Source organism: Tiliqua scincoides, chromosome 5, assembly GCF_035046505.1.
Source record: "Tiliqua scincoides isolate rTilSci1 chromosome 5, rTilSci1.hap2, whole genome shotgun sequence".
Lineage (NCBI taxonomy): Eukaryota > Metazoa > Chordata > Lepidosauria > Squamata > Scincidae > Tiliqua > Tiliqua scincoides.
The window spans coordinates 99,615,900-99,633,209 of NC_089825.1; the positions used below are offsets into that span (position 1 = coordinate 99,615,900).

Below are 17,310 nucleotides of genomic sequence, written 5' to 3' on the forward strand. Positions count from 1 at the left end.
CTGTGCATTCAGCGGCTGGAAGCATCATGGGTAGCTTTTGCTCCTTTGTTTTGTAAGCACCAGGAATGTCTTCTCTTCTGTTGGGGTCAAAGTTCTTGCCAGGGACAGGGAAGTGCCTGCTCACTGGCTCACATTCCCATTGTCCTACTCCGAGGGGGGGCACCCAGGTGGGCTGCATGTTTTCCTCTATCCAGATAATCCCTTTCCACTAATCAGGTAAATTGGTGACATCCTGATAGCCAAATCTTAAATCTTGCAAGCCCATCAGGAAGTGAGTGATTTTCATTTCAGTTGCCTGAGCGCCCACTATGTGGGTCTCAGAGAGAAGCACCGACTCACAGGGCAGCAAGAGAAAGTGGGCTGGGAGTTCCATCATTAAGGTAATTAGGACAGGGACAGAGTTTAGCAGAGATCCGTCAGGCTCCAATTCACTTCAGTTCAGTTTTCCACTGGTTTACAAAGCGTTCCTGAATTAGGCAAGCAAATTAGTAGCTGGAGCGCCTTCTGCTGGCCATTAGCAGTAACCTGTATTCTCTAGGAGGCCAGAAAGTCCCCCTCTTCTTTATCTGATAGTCTGGGCTGTGGCATCAGATATATTCTACCAAGGCTTCTCCCCATTTAGCTTTGAGTCCAAAAAGGAAAGAAGGGAACAGGTCGGGAGTGAGCATGCTAACCACTAGGCACAGCTTCCCTGGGTCAGCCTGCAGTACCTTGAGGAGCCCCTTCTTCTCCTGTAGCCCCTTGGGCAGTCCCCTCTTCTTCCTTGACAGTCAGCATAATTTAAAAACCCCAGTCATGTTCCCCCTCCATGCAAGGTCTCTTTTCTTTCTAAATCAAGAGACTTTAGTTTAGTCTTTAGTTTCCTCAGAGGCAGGGTGCTCCAGCCCCTTGATGATTTTATTTGCCTTTTTCTGTATCGTTTCCAAGTCTACAATTATCCTTTCTGAGATGTGGAGACCAGAACAGTACACAGCATTCTGAGTATGGCTGTACCATACCTAAGGGTATTGCAATACTGGCAGTATAGTTTTGAAAACTTTTCCTAATAAATCTCTAGCATGGAACGTGCCTTCTTCACAGCATCCCTTGTAATTTTGTCCTTGAGATATCCACTTTGACCCCCAATTATTTTTCTTCCTTAGTCAGCGCCCGTTTGGACCCCATCAGTGTACATATAGAATTTTGATTTTTTTTCCCCCAATGTGAGTCACTCACCCATTTTGGAGAGGTTCGTTTGAGCTCTTTGCAGTCAGCTTGAAATTTCTGTGGGAGAAGTAACAGCAGGTGAGTAGAGATACACCAGGGTATAGTTGCAAAGGGTACAGTTTGTTGCCTGTAACCTATTTTATTAGTTGGTGATAACTTGTTGGTTGCTTCTCTTCTTCTATCTAATCCACCTCCTTGTTAGCTTTTGGTTTCCTGTACTGTAGTACAAGCTGTGTTATAAAGCCTGAAGCTTTCTTGTTGTATTAAAGTCCTCACCAACTCAACTTTGCTTTGTGTGGGACTGATTGATTGAGTCAGCTCTAACAATGTCATTATCCTGAATAATCTTGAAGGATCACTTGCCATAACCTCTCTGAATTCCCTGTTAACAACTAACATAACATTCACTCACATTCTTCACAGTAAATCACCAGCTCTGGTCTTTGTGGTCTGGTGAGGGCAATGTTCTGATCAACTGACAGTTGGTCTATGTCAGTTAGGGGCTGACATAGGGACTATGGGACTATGATGTCAGAGTGTGATGTCACAGGAGGGCCATCACACTACCAGGAAACCCCTGCAAAATCAGAATTAATTAGATGATTAGTCTAGCAGCCCCTTTTGTAGTGACCAGTCAAAGGCATCTGGGAAACCCAGAAGCAGGGTGTCAAAGCAAAACAAGTGGTATCCAGTGGCCTCTGAACTGAGAGGTCCCAGTTGATAATCATACTAGCCACTGATAGGCCTCTTCTCCATGAAATTGTCTCCTCTCCTTTTAAAGCCATCAAACTCTTTTTGTAGCAGCAAATCTCAGAAGTTTATTTTGTTTCTTTTATTCTATTTTTTTATAAATTCAAAATTGAAATTCAAAACCTTTATTGGCATAAATAATGAAAAACATAAGAAAATAAAAGGAGCACCAAGGATCAAATCCTTACCGAGCATTACATGCTGGGAGCATCTGAGTTAGATATGCTCAATCTACATCATCTCTGAACCATTAAATTAATACATTTAGCAACTTTTTTTGTTAACTCCCTATTCAGTCCCCTCAGCAAATAACAGATTTTATCCTTCTCCATTCAGCCCAAAGAATTAGAAAGGATCAGATCAAGATACTGTAAATGAAGATCCTGATGCCAATCATACTGGAATAACATGTGATACAAAGATTCAGTAACACCTACATTACATGGTCAGTCAGCCCACAAGGTATCGATACCTGCTAGAATCTCTGCAGAAACAAAGGGCCTTGTTTTTGGCAAGAAGAAATGTCCTGCCCTCAGCTGTGACAGATGGAAGACGGACATGTACATCTCCTTATAACGATAGGCGCTGTGCATGTGACTGGGGAGAAGTTGAATCGCTGACTCACACGATCTTGCATTGCCCATTTCATTCAAAGGCCCACTCAAAACTTTTAGTTTTGAGTTTTTAGGGGAGTGACTTATTATTATAATTATGACCTATATTTGAAACTGTAGCATGATTGTATATATGCCAATTAAGTTTTAATAAATAAATGAAATTATTCCTGTGGTCCTGGAAGTGGCAGGCCCAGCAGCTTCCATTCTATCATTAGGGCCTCTCTTCCTGGAGACGGCTGCAAAACTTGTAGCACTTGCAAATTTGAGACTGCACACACCCCTCATATTCTGATGGTAAACTGGTGGGAAAAAACCCTCATCTCCTTTTCAGGTACGTACAGGATTTGTGGATAAAACACATAGAACTGTAATGCCACAAAATCTCCTGTGCCCTCTCCTCCTAAGCAAAATGAGTGAGAGCAGATTTGCCATCAAGTCTTCTTGCTGCTTAAGGAAGTGTGGAGCCCATCAGAGTGCAGAAGAGAAACCTTTCACCACCCCCATGCCTAACCTGGTGCGATTCTGAAGATGCCCACAAAGGAGAAGGTCAGATGCCTTGAAGCATTTTAATCTTTAAGCATCACTTTTCAGATAACTCTCCCCTGGCTGGCAAGAGACAACTTCCTAAGATTGCTGGAAGAATCAGGGACATTCAGAATTCAAAAGCCATTAAGAAATCCTTCTTAGATCTTTCGTTTTTCAATCAGTATAGACAGGAAAAGAATGAAATTCCTGCCAAAATGCACCCCTGATCTCTCTCCTGATCATTAGATCCAACATCATTACTAATACACTACAATAACCAACAAGATCACTAATAGTCTCTTCATCCCTCCCTCTTCTTCTCACCAATTTAATTTCTTTGTCATATTAAAGATGAAAAATGTGAAATGAGGGTAACCAAGAAGGACTTACTAGCCTGATCTGGTCTGGTCTTTCTGGTCTGGTGAGGGCAATGTTCTGATCAACTGACAGTTGACCTAAGGGACTATGATGTCAGCGTGTGATGTCACAAAAGGGCCATTACATTATAGGAAACCCCTGCATAATCAGATTGCTGAGATGTGGTCTGTACCTACATGGAACATATATGCAGGCATTTTATGTGCCAATGTGCTGCAGGTGTATTGGGCAGCCCTGTTGAGTCACTGAGGTGGGGGAGCCCAACTTGCAATTTCTGAAGGCTGGGGAGAGCCTGTCTTGGTGGGTGTTACTAGACACATATCCCCCCATACACACACAGGGGTCCTTTGCTAAGCAGGAGAGATCGTCTGCATAGACATGCATTCTTACTTTATGATTTACCAAGGAAAACTCTTTAGGCAAAGGTTGCAAGGGATGCCTTAGGACACGTTTGGTGCATTTCATACATGCACTAAAACTTGCTTTTCCTGGCACATGAAACCAATGGAAACCATCAAAAACCAGGTGCACATTCACCAAAAATTGACACAAATATTTGAAAGATTTCACACAAAAAGAGGATGACTTAAAAAAACAAGACAAAAAAACAATGTAAAACTCATTCAGGGATTGATTGGGATGGAAAAGAAAAGGAATCATAGTTAACCATTAATCCAGAAGATAGTCTTTTAAGGCTGCAATACTTGACACAACCTGAAGGCGTCACTGTTTTCAATGAATGTGAGAATAGTACATTCTTTAAGGCTTAATTAATGTTCACTGTTAAAGTTAACAAGATTATCAGGGGCACAGATATAAATATTATTTCAATAACTGTAAGTTCATATTAGCAAAAGTCCTAAGGGAGAGTTTAAGATTCAACACATTTGAATGAATCAACAGAGACAACCAACTGCCAAGACAGAAACAGGGAGAGGGAATTACCATAAATAAAAGCTCCACAGAACAAAAGATAGTTGTTACAGGAAGATTTGATGCATAGGCCATGCCTGTGGCTTCCATTCCCAGTCATGAATTCTAGAGGTTCTATCAGCAAAAAGATGTGAATTGATGGCCTTCTTCTTTCTCATCAAGCTCATGTTGGTTTTCTGAAGAAAGTGCTGTTTGGCCACCAAGGAATTAGAACATGCTGCTCTCTGGAAAGTAATGACACTCTTGCCTTACTATAAGATGGACCCAAGGTACCCTCTGGATGTTTCTATAGGATACTGCAGGAGTGTCCAAAGATTTTGGCAGGAGGGCCACATCATCTCTCTGACACTGTGTTGGGGCTGGGGGAAATTTACATTTCAAATTTGAATAAATTTACATAAAGGAATATATTAGAGACGGAACTTATATGAATGAATGGATTTTACTGAGCTTTTTTGTAATACACATGAGATCCAGAAAAGGGAGGTTGTTAAAATAATTCCTGACACATATAACACACCTCTTCCCTGGGAAAAGTACAGAAGAGACTTAAGAGGAGTCAGAGTGGGCTTCTCCCCCCCATGCAGGAGCATGTTTTTACTCTCACTCTCCCCCCCCCCCCCCAATCCTGGCAACAAGCAGCAGCAAAGGAACACAATCAGTCAGGGAGCTGGTGGGCACCTTCACACAGAGAAGGGAGCTGCCTGTCTCCCCCTTGCAGCCCCTCCCCCAGCCTGCACCCAGCACCAAACAAACTTAGAAGCAGGCAGAGAGCTGTGTCTATTTCCCATTCACAAATGGACCCCCACCTTCCTCCCTCTCTGCCAGCAACCCCAGCAAGCAAAAGCAGTAGGTTTCCTCCCCATTCAAACATCCCATGAGTTCTTCCCCGCAGCGCCTGCCTCCAACACCGAGTACACACAGCCCAATCAGATCCACACTTTCCTGGGAGTTAGTCCCACTGACTCTATGGGACTTACTGCCGAGTAGACATGCTCTCCAGCTGCATTCAAACATCCCTGGGACTTCTCCTCTGCAGTGCCAGCCCCCCACCTCATCCCAAGCACACTCACAGTCCAATCGGATCCACACTTTCCTGGGAGTAAACTCCACTGAGTCTGATGGGATTTACTGCTGGGTAGACATGCTCTCCAGCGGCAGTCAAACATCCCGCAATTTCTCCCTTGCAGCTCCCATCCCCCAGCACACGCAAGCAGCACAAATAGACTCACAGTTTCCCCTCCCTCCTCAGTGCCTCCCCCCCAAGCCAAACTCAGGCAGCACAAACAGACCCAGGACTTCTCACCCCCATCCGAAGCCTGCACTCAGCTGCAGCCTCCCCAGCCTAATGGGAGGGTTGTGGATGGGCGGGGCTCCTGCTCTTCTGTGAGTGCTTAGCCTTTTCCTCGCTGTCGCTTGGAAGAGCAGTCGCGTCCATTGCATTGGGGCAGCGAGGGCTCCGGCAGGTCTCCAGCAGGCCAAATGTCCATTGGAGATGGGGGCTCCCTGGGGGCCGGATTGGGGCCCTCTGCGGGCCACAAGTGATCCAGGGGCCGGGGTTTGGGCAGCCCTGGGCTACTGCATTGATTCCCAAACTCTCCAGGATACTCTCCAGGAGTTTGGAAGCATCTGTCAGTCTTTGTGGGGGAAGGACTGATGCAGAAGTGTGATTGGGATGATTGTGCCACTGCCAGGGCTTTCAGGGGCATTTTTACACTTACCTGAGCTCGCGCCATCTTATTTTTATTGATCTATACATTCACCATGGTAGGAAACCTAATCATTTTAGGATTGGTTGTTTCAGATCATCGCCTTCTATGTACTTTTTCCTTGGGAATCTGTCCTATTTAGAGCCCTGCTATACTACCACCATCCTGCCCAAGATATTGTCCAGCATCTTGACTGGAAACAGATCCATTTCGATTTCAGGTTGCATAGTTCAATTTTATTTCTTTGCTTCCCTCGTAGTCACAGAATGTGGTCTCTTAGCCATGATGTCTTATGATCGGTACTTAGCAATATGCAAACCACTACACTGTTCAACCCTTATGAACAGTAGAGTTTGTATCTCTTTGGCAGGTGGATCTTGGGTTAATGGATTTGTGGCAATGGCAGTTCTGTTGCATTGAATGTCAAGATTAACATTTTGTGGTGCCAATGAAATTGACCACTTCTTCTGTGATTTTACCCCAGTCATTGAGCTTGCCTGTAGCGAAAATCACACTCTAGAACTTCTGGGGACAATTTTTTCCTCCATGTTCACGCTGATCCCCTTTTTATTAACTGTGACATTGTATATTTTTATCATTTCCACTATCCTAAGAATTCCATCTGCCACCCAGAGGCAAAATGGCTGGTGGTTGCTGTCCTAAAGGGTGTGGAATAAAAAACACTGAAAAAGATGGCTATGGTTTGCTTACACGTTTTATAGCTCATCATTGGTTGTTGGTGCTTTATAAAATCTTTTTACTAATGATCGTGGTTATGATGCTTTTTTCATCTTTAATTAGAAAATGGAACTGTTTTTTAAAGGCACTGGACAAAACTAAAAGGCCAGTGCTGTTGCTATGGTTGCAGCTTTTTTGGACTCTTAAATTGACTGGACTCACAGGGCTCTCCTGCATTTGGTAAAGGAATTAAAACTTAGGGGTTAGCCTTAAGGGCTTCTTACTATTTTTCTTAAGGTGATAGCTGGTTTGCTATATTTTACAAGTCTTTGGCATATACTAGTGATGCCAAAAACTTTAAATACAATCTGTACCTATAAAAGACACAGAATGAAGAGGAATTTATTGTTTTTTGAGGGCTTGCCTGTGGCATTGTACCACAGGGCAAATCATGGTTTTTTGTTCTGATTTACTAATACCCAAAAAAAGAGGAGGCTAACACAAAGTTGGGCTGTTAGACTTACTTTAAAAAAAACTTGCTAATAATTCTTTTGGTCCTTCCTTTAAGGTGGTTGATGCTTATGGAGCCATACTGCATTTTGTGCAGTAGTTAAAACTATGTGCTTTAGGAGCTTCTGATTGCTAAAAATGTGGCATCACGTTTTAAATAAAACATATGCTTGATGGTTAGGATAAGAAGCTTGTGGTTTTGCTGTGTTAAATGCTTCTTCACCTAACAGCATGTAAAAAAGCTGTTAATGGTGAGGGGTTGGTCTTGCTGTTTAAACTATTCAAATAATGTCTGTCCTGGCAAAATTAGGAGCATTGATATACTACATTTAACTTTTTTTTTTTGGCAGGGTGGCTGCTTATTTACTATACTTTGTGAATTGGCCACACCTGGAGTATTGTGTCTAGTTCTGGTCGCCGCATCTCAAAAAAAGACATAGCGGAAATGGAAAAGGTGCAAAAGAGAGCAACTAAAATGATTACGGGGCTGGGGCACCTTCCTTATGAGGAAAGGCTACAGCGTTTGGGCCTCTTTAGAAAAGAGATGCCTGAGGGGGGACATGATTGAAACATACAAAATTATGCAGGGGATGGACAGAGTGGATAGGGAAATGCTCTTTACACTCTCACATAATACCAGAATCAGGGGACATCCACTAAAATTGAGTGTTGGGCAGGTTAGGACAGACAAAAGAAAATATTTCTTTACTCAGCGTGTGGTTGGTCTGTGGAACTCTTTGCCACAGGATGTGGTGTTGGTGTCTAGCCTAGACACCTTTAAAAGGGGATTGGACAAGTTTCTGGAAAAAAATCCATTACGGGGTACAAACCATGATGTATATGCGCAACCTCCTAATTTTAAAAATGAATTATGTCAGAATGCCAGATGCAAGGGAGGGCACCAGGATGAGGTCTCTTGTTATCTGCTGTGCTCCCTGGGGCATTTGGTGGGCCGCTATGAGATACAGAAAGCTGGACTAGATGGGCCTATGGCCTGATCCAGTGGGGCTGTTCTTATGTTTTTAAGTGCAATTTGTACTTTTTGTGGCGCAGAATGAAAACAAGTTTACTATTTTTTAAAGACTTGCCTATATTATTAGGACAAGCTTATAATTCTTGAAAATATTTGTTCGTGCTTTTTGATTTAAAATTAATGGCTTGCTCCATAATTAAATGGCTGCAAGGTTTGATTTACCTATTAACACAAGATGGGGTTATTTTACATCATAACATTTAAATTTAAATTTGGAAGGCCAAATTAACGTGGTCCCATGGGTTGAATTTGTTTGTTTACTAAATGGAGATCATACAAGAGTCTCCATTTTCTAAATGTCTTTTCTTATGACAAATATTGATATATTCTATGAACTATGGACATATTCTTTTCATAACAATATGTTTGACTTATAGTGTTCTTAAATTATTGGGTGCAATGCCTCCAATTTTTCTTTAGACAGAGGCTATTGCTTTACCTAAACTGGGCTACCTGGTAGCCAGGTAAGTGGCAGGACATTGCCTGTGGAGTTGTGCCACATGGCAATTTATACTTTTTATTCTAATAAAATGAATACACAAGGAAGATTATGAATAGCTTAAGAGTTTCTTTTGTTCTGTTTGCAAAGCACCACGTTTAAAGGTGCTTCTCTCGGACTACCGAGGGCATTGTTTTTGTTGTTCTTGTGGAGGTCTAGTTTTGGCTTTGCTGTGTGTTACTCATGTTTACCTATGCTTGCTTACTGTGGAGTTCTTTTCTTACTAAGTTGGTACAGAGGGGGGAAAAATACAAGCTAACAAAAAGGGTTTTTTAAAGAGCACCTGGAGGAACACAGATGAGTGCTTTTAAGAGTTAATCTTTTGCTCTGTTGCTTGGACTAAAAAGCACAGTTTCTGATAAGAGGACAGATGTATTCTTGTTTATTTCCTCTAACTGCTGTAACCACTCTGCCTGCAGAGTGAAAGTTTGGGTGGTAAATTAAGTCTGTGACCTCTTAGAAGAAAACAAGGTGCTCAGCTTTATAAAAAGTGTGTAGCCGAAGGCTTGTACTATTTTAATACTTACCTAAGTACTTATGCTTACCATTGGGATCTCGAAAGATGAATGAGCTCTTTAACCCTTGCCGGGTGTTGATAAGCGATTTTCTTGGCCCCACGGGCTGGGCGCCTGATGTAGCAGCACAGGATGCTGCTCTGGGAAGCACCCAAGGCTTTTTGGGGCCTTGGTGCTTGATGGGAGACACACAAGACTGTACCTTGTTGCCTGAGGGAGAGTGCTAAGGCAGAAGCACTCTGAGCATTTGAAAGTCAGAACTGAAGCAACAAAAAGTCAAAGCAATGAGTTTGGAGGTAATCAGAAGACAAGCCGCGTGATCAAGGCCGCTTGGCTCCACCGTACCTGCTCATTGCAGAAAGTCTCTGCCTGCTGCGCTAGATGTAGCAATAATGCTACCTGGGAAGCAGCCCAAGACCCCGGAAGTCAAGGACTGCTTGATGTGGCGCAGAATCCAGAGCAAGAAAGGGTCCCCATTTGCTGTGCTAGATGTAGCTGCGAATGGGGAACAACAAAGAAAGTCAGGCTGCTAGAAATAAGAAAAAGCAAAGGTTCCTGTACCAGGGCTAGAAGTTGCAGAGGGTCCCTGTTGTTCCCAGGTTCAGATGAAGCAATGAATGGGAGCAGCCTATAACAGGTTGCTGAATATAGCAGAAAGCAAAGCAGTTTGTCTGCCATACTTGGCTGGCCCACGTCTGGGCACCTAGCATAGCCACAAAGTTGCTGAGAAGCAAATAGACCTCAAAGTCAGATGCTTGTAAAAGCAAATGCAGTGAGAAGTCAGAAAGACAACAGAAATCCAAAGGTTGCAACGCAAGGCTGCTTGGAAAACACACAAGGCTGTAAGAGTGAAGCTCGAGCAATAGAAAGTCAAAGCGATAGGTGGGAGGTAGACAGCGGACAAGCTGCTTGAATAAATAAAACAAGACAGCCTGTCTACTGCACCTGATTGTTGCAGAGAGTCTCTGTCCTAGGATTAGAGGTCTCTGTCCCAGGATTAAAGGTCCCTGTTCGAGGCGCCAGATGTAGCATTTTGGTGCTACTTGAGGAGCAGCCTGAGATGCTGCGTTGGTGTGGCAGAAAAGCCATGGCAAGAATTAGACAACAGACACAGGTTTCAGAGAGGTTGAAAGTGCTGGAAGCAGGAGCAAGAATGAAATCAAGGGAGAAGTGAAGTGCTCCCTCCCAGCTCCTGACCCAGCCTTTTATTAAGTCTCAAAACACATGATATAAGGTTACGTAGTTGGAAAATTTCCACAAGGATGCTACTTTTCATACCGGCTGTCTACTAGCTAGTTCTAGCTTCACCGCAAACACATTCCTAGATAAGATTCTTCTTCCTAGCATTCTGCTGCTCACAGGCACAGAGTTCAATGAGCCAACATATTTCCAAGGTTGGTTGAGTGTGCTCAACTGCGCAGGCGTGCCTGACTGTCCTTGATGCCAAATATGCTAAGACATCTTAGTGCCTGTGTATGTAAATACGACAAGGTACCCCATTAGATATTTGTAATAGTTAAATGAATGAGAAACTTGAAACGAATGGACTTGATAAAGAACAATCTGGAATCTACATCTCTCGTGCGACAGGCTGATGAGGTAAGGAAGAACATGGTGCAATAGATTGGTGCAACAGCAAACAATAGATTTCTACCAGATCGAGGGAAGCTCAAAGTAGATCAAAATTGCCAATAGTCAGTAAAAATAGAGCTGGGGGGATGGGAGAAAAAAAACAAAAAACAGTTGTCTCATCGTTTCTGCTCAGCAAAGGCCTTCACACCCATTTTTTTCCTGCTGAGATGGAGGGAGTGTTGTCTGAGATTAAGGTAGAATCTCCTTTTTTGCTTTCAGAAAAGCTATTTCCTCCCCTATAAGCAGCTGCTGATTCACAAGAACATGCCCTCTTAATAGATATAAGACCCAAAATGCAGTGGAGGACATGTCATAAGTTCTTATGATGTCATATCTTAAACTTGCGTCTAGGAGGAAGAGAAGAACCATCAGGGAAATCAAACACTCCTCACAGAATTCATTCTCCTGGGGTTTGGAGATCTTCAAGAACTCAAGAGCCTGCTGTTTCTGCTGTTTCTCCTGATCTACATATTAACCATGGCCGGGAACATCCTCATCATAGCCCTCATTGTGACTGATGGTCATCTTCACACCCCTATGTACTTTTTGTTGGGAAACTTGTCATTGCTGGAGATCTGCTACACCTCCAACATCCTGCCCAAAGTCCTTGCTAGCTTTGCAAGTGGAGACAGAACCATTTCTGTTTGGGGATGTTTGGTTCAGTTTTATGTTTTTTGTTCTCTTGTGGTTACAGAATGTTGTCTCCTAGCAGTGATGTCCTTAGATCGGTATCTAGCCATCTGCAGACCGCTACACTATGTGATGATCATGAAAGACAAGGTATGCCTTAGCCTGGCAGCTGGATTATGGGTTAGCGGGTTCTCATCCATGTTTGTCATGTTGTACCTTGTGTCAACATTAACGTTTTGTGGCCCCAATGAAATTGACCACTTCTTCTGTGATCTTTCACCTCTCCTGGAAATTACCTGCAGTGAGACGTATATAATAGAATGGACAACTTTAGTATTCTCCTCATTGTCCACTTTCCCACCATTCTTGTTAACACTGACCTCCTATGTTTTTGTGACATCCACCATCCTGCATATTCCATCCACTGCTGGGAGGAAGAAAGCATTCTTGACCTGCTCTTCCCACCTCATTGTTGTTACCATGTTCTATGGGACCCTAATCATAGTGTATGTGTTGCCAAAACACAGGATGCCACGTGTTTTACAAAAAAATCCTCTCTCTCCTATAAACTGCATGTACTCCTCTTGCCAATCCCTTGATCTATAGCCTGAGAAACAAGGAGGTCAAAGAAGCTCTGAAGAAATCTGTTCAAAATGTTCTTTATTTCATAAGACTTCAGTGAGCCCAGTGTTGTGCCTCCCGAGTAGAATAAATTGGTGTGCATTAAAACCTCTGCTTTCATTTCAGAATTTGTGGCTATTTTTGGCCAACTCATATTTAAGTTACCAAGTGTCTCCCCCCCCCCCCAAATGAGATCTCCTCTCAGATTTCTGGTACCAGTGCTGTGTATTGTGGCTTGTACATGTTGAAGGAATTTTGCATGTGCAGAGGGGGCACAATCACCCTATTTCTGCCAAACCTTCACTCTTCTGATGAAGAAATGACCAGAGGTTCTCGCATCACTCATCAATGTTTCTGGGCTACCTTTTCTGCTGCCTGGCTGCCCCTGCAATGGTGCTATCCAGCTGTGATTGCAAGAAGTGAAAAGAAAACCTTTTCTCCATCCTTTTGGGTTTTAGAAAGGAAAATGTGCCTCAAGGTATTATTGTCTAAGCAGGGGGATGTTGCTGCCAGGTAATAATGAATGAGGGAAAGATCATCGGTATGTGTTCAGCAGCAAATGTCCTCTACAAAGTGTGGTGCATGGAGAATTCTGAATTTGGAAAGGTCTGTAAAAATGGATAAACCTAATTTTAAATACTTGCATTGCAATTCTATGCATATTTATTCAGAACTTAGCCTTTATAAGCTCAAGGACATTTGCTGTCTGGTAACCTGGTATAGAATTGCATTTGTTCTTTGTTGGTTTTTGTTCGGATTTGAGAGTATGACAACATAATCCTATACATCAGTGTTTCCCAAAGTTTTGGGTTGAGACCCACCAGGGGAACTGGAAGCAGGGCATTTTCCCTCAAGGGGAGTGGCCATGCTCTGGTGGCAGTGACAGTGCTGCAGAAATTGCAGTGCTGCTGCCAAGCAGTGGCGTAGCTAAGAAGGTGCAGGGGGTAGCAGTTGCACCAGGCATCAAGCTTTAGGGGGGCAACAAGCTGAGCTTGAGTGACCAAAATCATGAAAATTTTGATATGTATGAATAATACCATCATGTTATAGATCATTGGAAAGGTAATTTAATGTAGAATGAAATACAACAGACTGCACTGGAATATCTATATTCAATCAAAAGTTATGGGCAATTAACCAGAAAATGAAAACACAACTGCCTTGTGGAACAAAAAGTGAATTTGCTTAACTTCAAACTGACCTATGAGACTGATTGTTCTGAGTGCCAGTGAGATGTTATTATGATACAGCATGGAACCAATAGCTTTTAATCTATTTACTTAATTAAATTTGATTTTGTCATGCGGGGGGGGGGGGTACAAAATCTTCTTTGACCCCAGGTAGCAGATATATGCTTTAGCTATGCCACTGACTGGGGGGAGACAGCAGAGCAAGTGGGTGGTGAGCTGCTGTGGGGAGGAGGTGGGTTCCTCCCAATTTTCACTTTTTTAAAAGCCCGGGTGTGATGTCACTTCCGGTTGTGATGTCACTTCCAGGACAACACTTTGAACTTGGCCGTGGGCTACATGATCATTAGCTATGCCACTGCTGCCAAGGGGCTTTTTTACTTACCTGGGGGGCAGAGCTGGCCTCCTGCAGGGGCTCGGAGGCTTGCAGCTCCCTCTGATCTCCTCTGCAGCTTGTTTACAAAGTCCTTATCTTCAATCTAAAGCAGTGTTTCTCAATGTTTGTCCTCTGCCATACCACTTCACATGGTCCACCTTTTCAAAGTACCACTGGAAATAACTGACAATGATGTCATCAGTTCTGGGTTGGGAGGCCAGATGGGACATGAGAAACAGCTGTAAGAGGCTCAGGGTGGACAGACAGGAGGGCTTTTTTGAGCACAGAAAGCAACCTTTGGAGCTCTGCCCACTGAGCTGAGCCTCCCACCACTGTTTTGTCCTGTTCTTGGTCTCTCCGGCAGCAGGCGTCCCGAGGTCCTGTGAATACCACCAGACACCAACTCAAGTACCGCTGGTGTTACCTGTACCACTGGTTGAGAAACTCTGATCTAAAGTTACTTCTAGTTTTGGGGGAACAGGGGCTTTGAAAACAAGCTTCAGAGGAGATCAGAGGGGGCTGTGAGCCTCCAATCCCCTGCAGGATGCCAGCGCTGCCCCTCAGGTTTGCAAAAAGTTCCTTGGTAGTGGCAGTGCTGCAATTTCTGCAGAACTGTCGCTCCCCACCTCCTTCCCTGCCCACAAAAACCCCTGGTTCCCAACTCCCCTCTAGTTGGGAGTTTGGGAACCACTGCTATATATGTTAACTAAGAAGTGATGAGTAAACTGTTTTTTTTACAATGAGTACATAAGATTGCACCCAAATTTTCCATTTTCTAAGACAGAACTAAGACTATTGGTTGCCATTTGTAAGGAAGGAGAACTGTCTTGCGTATGAGAAAGTGTTGCCATTGGACAACAGCTGTCCATAGAATTGGCCTTCTTCAGCTGTCCCTGAAGCTGTCCCTCTCCAGTTGTCATCCTGGAGAGGAGGGAATCAATTCCCTGGGGGGGACCCCTTCTCCAGGGGACGGGCCCGTATCCGAACGCACTCAGGATACTCCTTGGCGGGAGAGGGGTCGGGGGCTTCTTGTAGTGGGGGATTTGATTATTAGAGAGGGGGGTTTGCGACGGATGTGAGGACCGCATGGCGACTTGCTCGCCTGGTGTGAAGGTTGCGGACATCATCTCTCATCTAGACAGGCTGGTAGACAGCGCTGGGGGAGAGGTAGCAGTTGTGGTGCATGTCAGCACCAACGACGTGGGCAAGTGTAGCTGGGAGGTCCTGGAAGCCAAATTTAGGCTTTTAGGCAGGAAGCTGAAAGCCAGGACCTCAAAGGTAGCGTTCTCTCAAGTGCTACCTGTTCCATGCGCAGGGCCAGCTAGGCAGGAGGAGATCAGGGGTCTCAATGCGTGGATGAGACGGTGGTGTAGGGAGGAGGGGTTTAGATTCGTTAGGCACTGGGGAACGTTTTGGGACAAGTGGGGCCTGTACAAGAGGGATGGGCTCCACTTGAACCAGAATGGAACCAGACTGCTGGCGCATAACATTAAAAAGGTGGCAGAGCAGCTTTTAAACTGATCCCTTGGGGAAGGCCGACAGGAGCCGAGGGGCATCCGGTTCGGGACTCCTCATCCCTATGGGATGAGGATGGGAAGGTTAGAGAACAACAAGACAAAGGCAGAGCAGGAGAAGAAATTGGGAAAGGTAGCGTGATGGGATGTGATAGACGGTTTGGCACAATGAGAGGATGCGGGGACAAAGGAGCGAATAAGCAACCCATCCTGGGGCATTCTGTGTACAAATGCTTTTATGCGAATGCCCAAAGTCTATGAGCAAAGGTGGGAGAACTGGAATGTCTGGTGACAAGGGAAAACATTGACACAATGGGCATAACGGAAACCTGGTAGAATGCGGAGAATCAGTGGGATACCGCAATCCCGGGCTATAAACTCTGCAGGAGGGACAGGCAGGCACGTGTTGGAGGTGGGGTGGCCGTTTATGTTAAGGAAGGGATAGAATCCAGCAAAGTAGAGATTGAAGGTGGGTCCGACTCCACCGTAGAATCTCTGTGTTTTAAATTACCAGGCTTGTGCAGCAATGTAATACTGGGGGCATGCTATCGTCCTCCAGACCAGAAATCGGATGGGGACCTTGAAATGAGGAAACTGATCAGGGAGGTGGCAAGGAGGGACAGGGTTGTAATCATGGGGGACTTCAACTATACTCATATAGACTGGGTCAATTTGTGTTCTGGTCACGATAAGGAGACCAGATTTCTTGACGTGCTAAATGACTGTGCCTTAGAGCAGCTAGTCAAGGAGCCCACCAGAGGGCAGGTGACTCTGGATTTAATATTGTGTGGTACGCAGGACCTGGTTAGAGATGTAAACGTTACTGAGCCATTGGGGAACAGTGATCATGCTGCGATCCGTTTTGACTTGCAAGTTGGGGGAAGAATACCAGGCAAATCTCTAAAAAAAACCCTTGACTTCCGACGGGCGGACTTCCCTCAAATGAGGAGGCTGGTTAGAAGGAGGTTGAAAGGGAGGGTAAAAAGAGTCCAATCTCTCCAGAGTGCATGGAGGCTGCTTAAAACAACAGTAATAGAGGCCCAGCAGAGGTGTATACCACAAAGAAAGAAGGGTTCCACTAAATCCAGGAGAGTGCCCACATGGCTAACCAGCCAAGCTAGAGAGGCTGTGAAGGGCAAGGAAGCTTCCTTCCGTAAATGGAAGTCTTGCCCTAATGAGGAGAGTAAAAAGGAACATAAATTGTGGCAAAAGAAATGTAAGAAGGTGATATGGGAGGCCAAGCGAGACTATGAGGAACACATGGCCGGCAACATTAAGGGGAATAATAAAAGCTTCTTCAAATATGTTAGAAGCAGGAAACCCACCAGAGAAGCGGTTGGCCCTCTGGATGGTGAGGGAGGGAAAGGGGAGATAAAAGGAGACTTAGAGATGGCAGAGAAATTAAATGAGTTCTTTGCATCTGTCTTCACGGCAGAAGACCTCGGGCAGATACCGCTGCCCGAACGGCCCCTCCTAACCGAGGAGTTAAGTCAGATAGAGGTTAAAAGGGAAGATGTTTCAGACCTCATTGATAAATTAAAGATCAATAAGTCACCGGGCCCTGATGGCATCCACCCAAGAGTTATAAAGGAATTGAAGAATGAAGTTGTAGATCTCTTGACTAAGGTATGCAACTTGTCCCTCAAAATGGCCACGGTGCCAGAAGATTGGAGGATAGCAAATGTCACGCCTATCTTTAAAAAGGGAAAGAGGGGGGACCTGTGAAACTATAGGCCAGTCAGCCTAACATCCATACCGGGTAAGATGGTGGAATGCCTCATCAAAGATAGGGTCTCAAAACACATAGACGAACAGGCCTTGCTGAGGGAGAATCAACATGGCTTCTGTAAGGGTAAGTCTTGCCTCACGAACCTTATAGAATTCTTTGAAAAGGTCAACAGGCATGTGGATGCGGGAGAACCCATGGACATTATATATCTGGACTTTCAGAAGGTGTTTGACACGGTCCCTCACCAAAGGCTACTGAAAAAACTCCA

The 17,310-nt window shown here is 44.4% G+C and overlaps 1 protein-coding gene and 1 pseudogene across 1 annotated transcript; both read left to right on the forward strand.

The window, feature by feature from the left end:
- Positions 1-6,226: 6,226 nt before the first annotated feature.
- On the forward strand, positions 6,227-6,781 carry LOC136652579 (olfactory receptor 2AP1-like; annotated as a pseudogene).
- Positions 6,782-11,462: 4,681 nt separating this feature from the next.
- Positions 11,463-12,221, forward strand: LOC136654374 (olfactory receptor 11H6-like). Its single transcript, XM_066631356.1, has one exon. The coding sequence runs from the start codon at positions 11,463-11,465 to the stop codon at positions 12,219-12,221; it is 759 nt and encodes a 252-aa protein (XP_066487453.1).
- Positions 12,222-17,310: the final 5,089 nt, after the last annotated feature.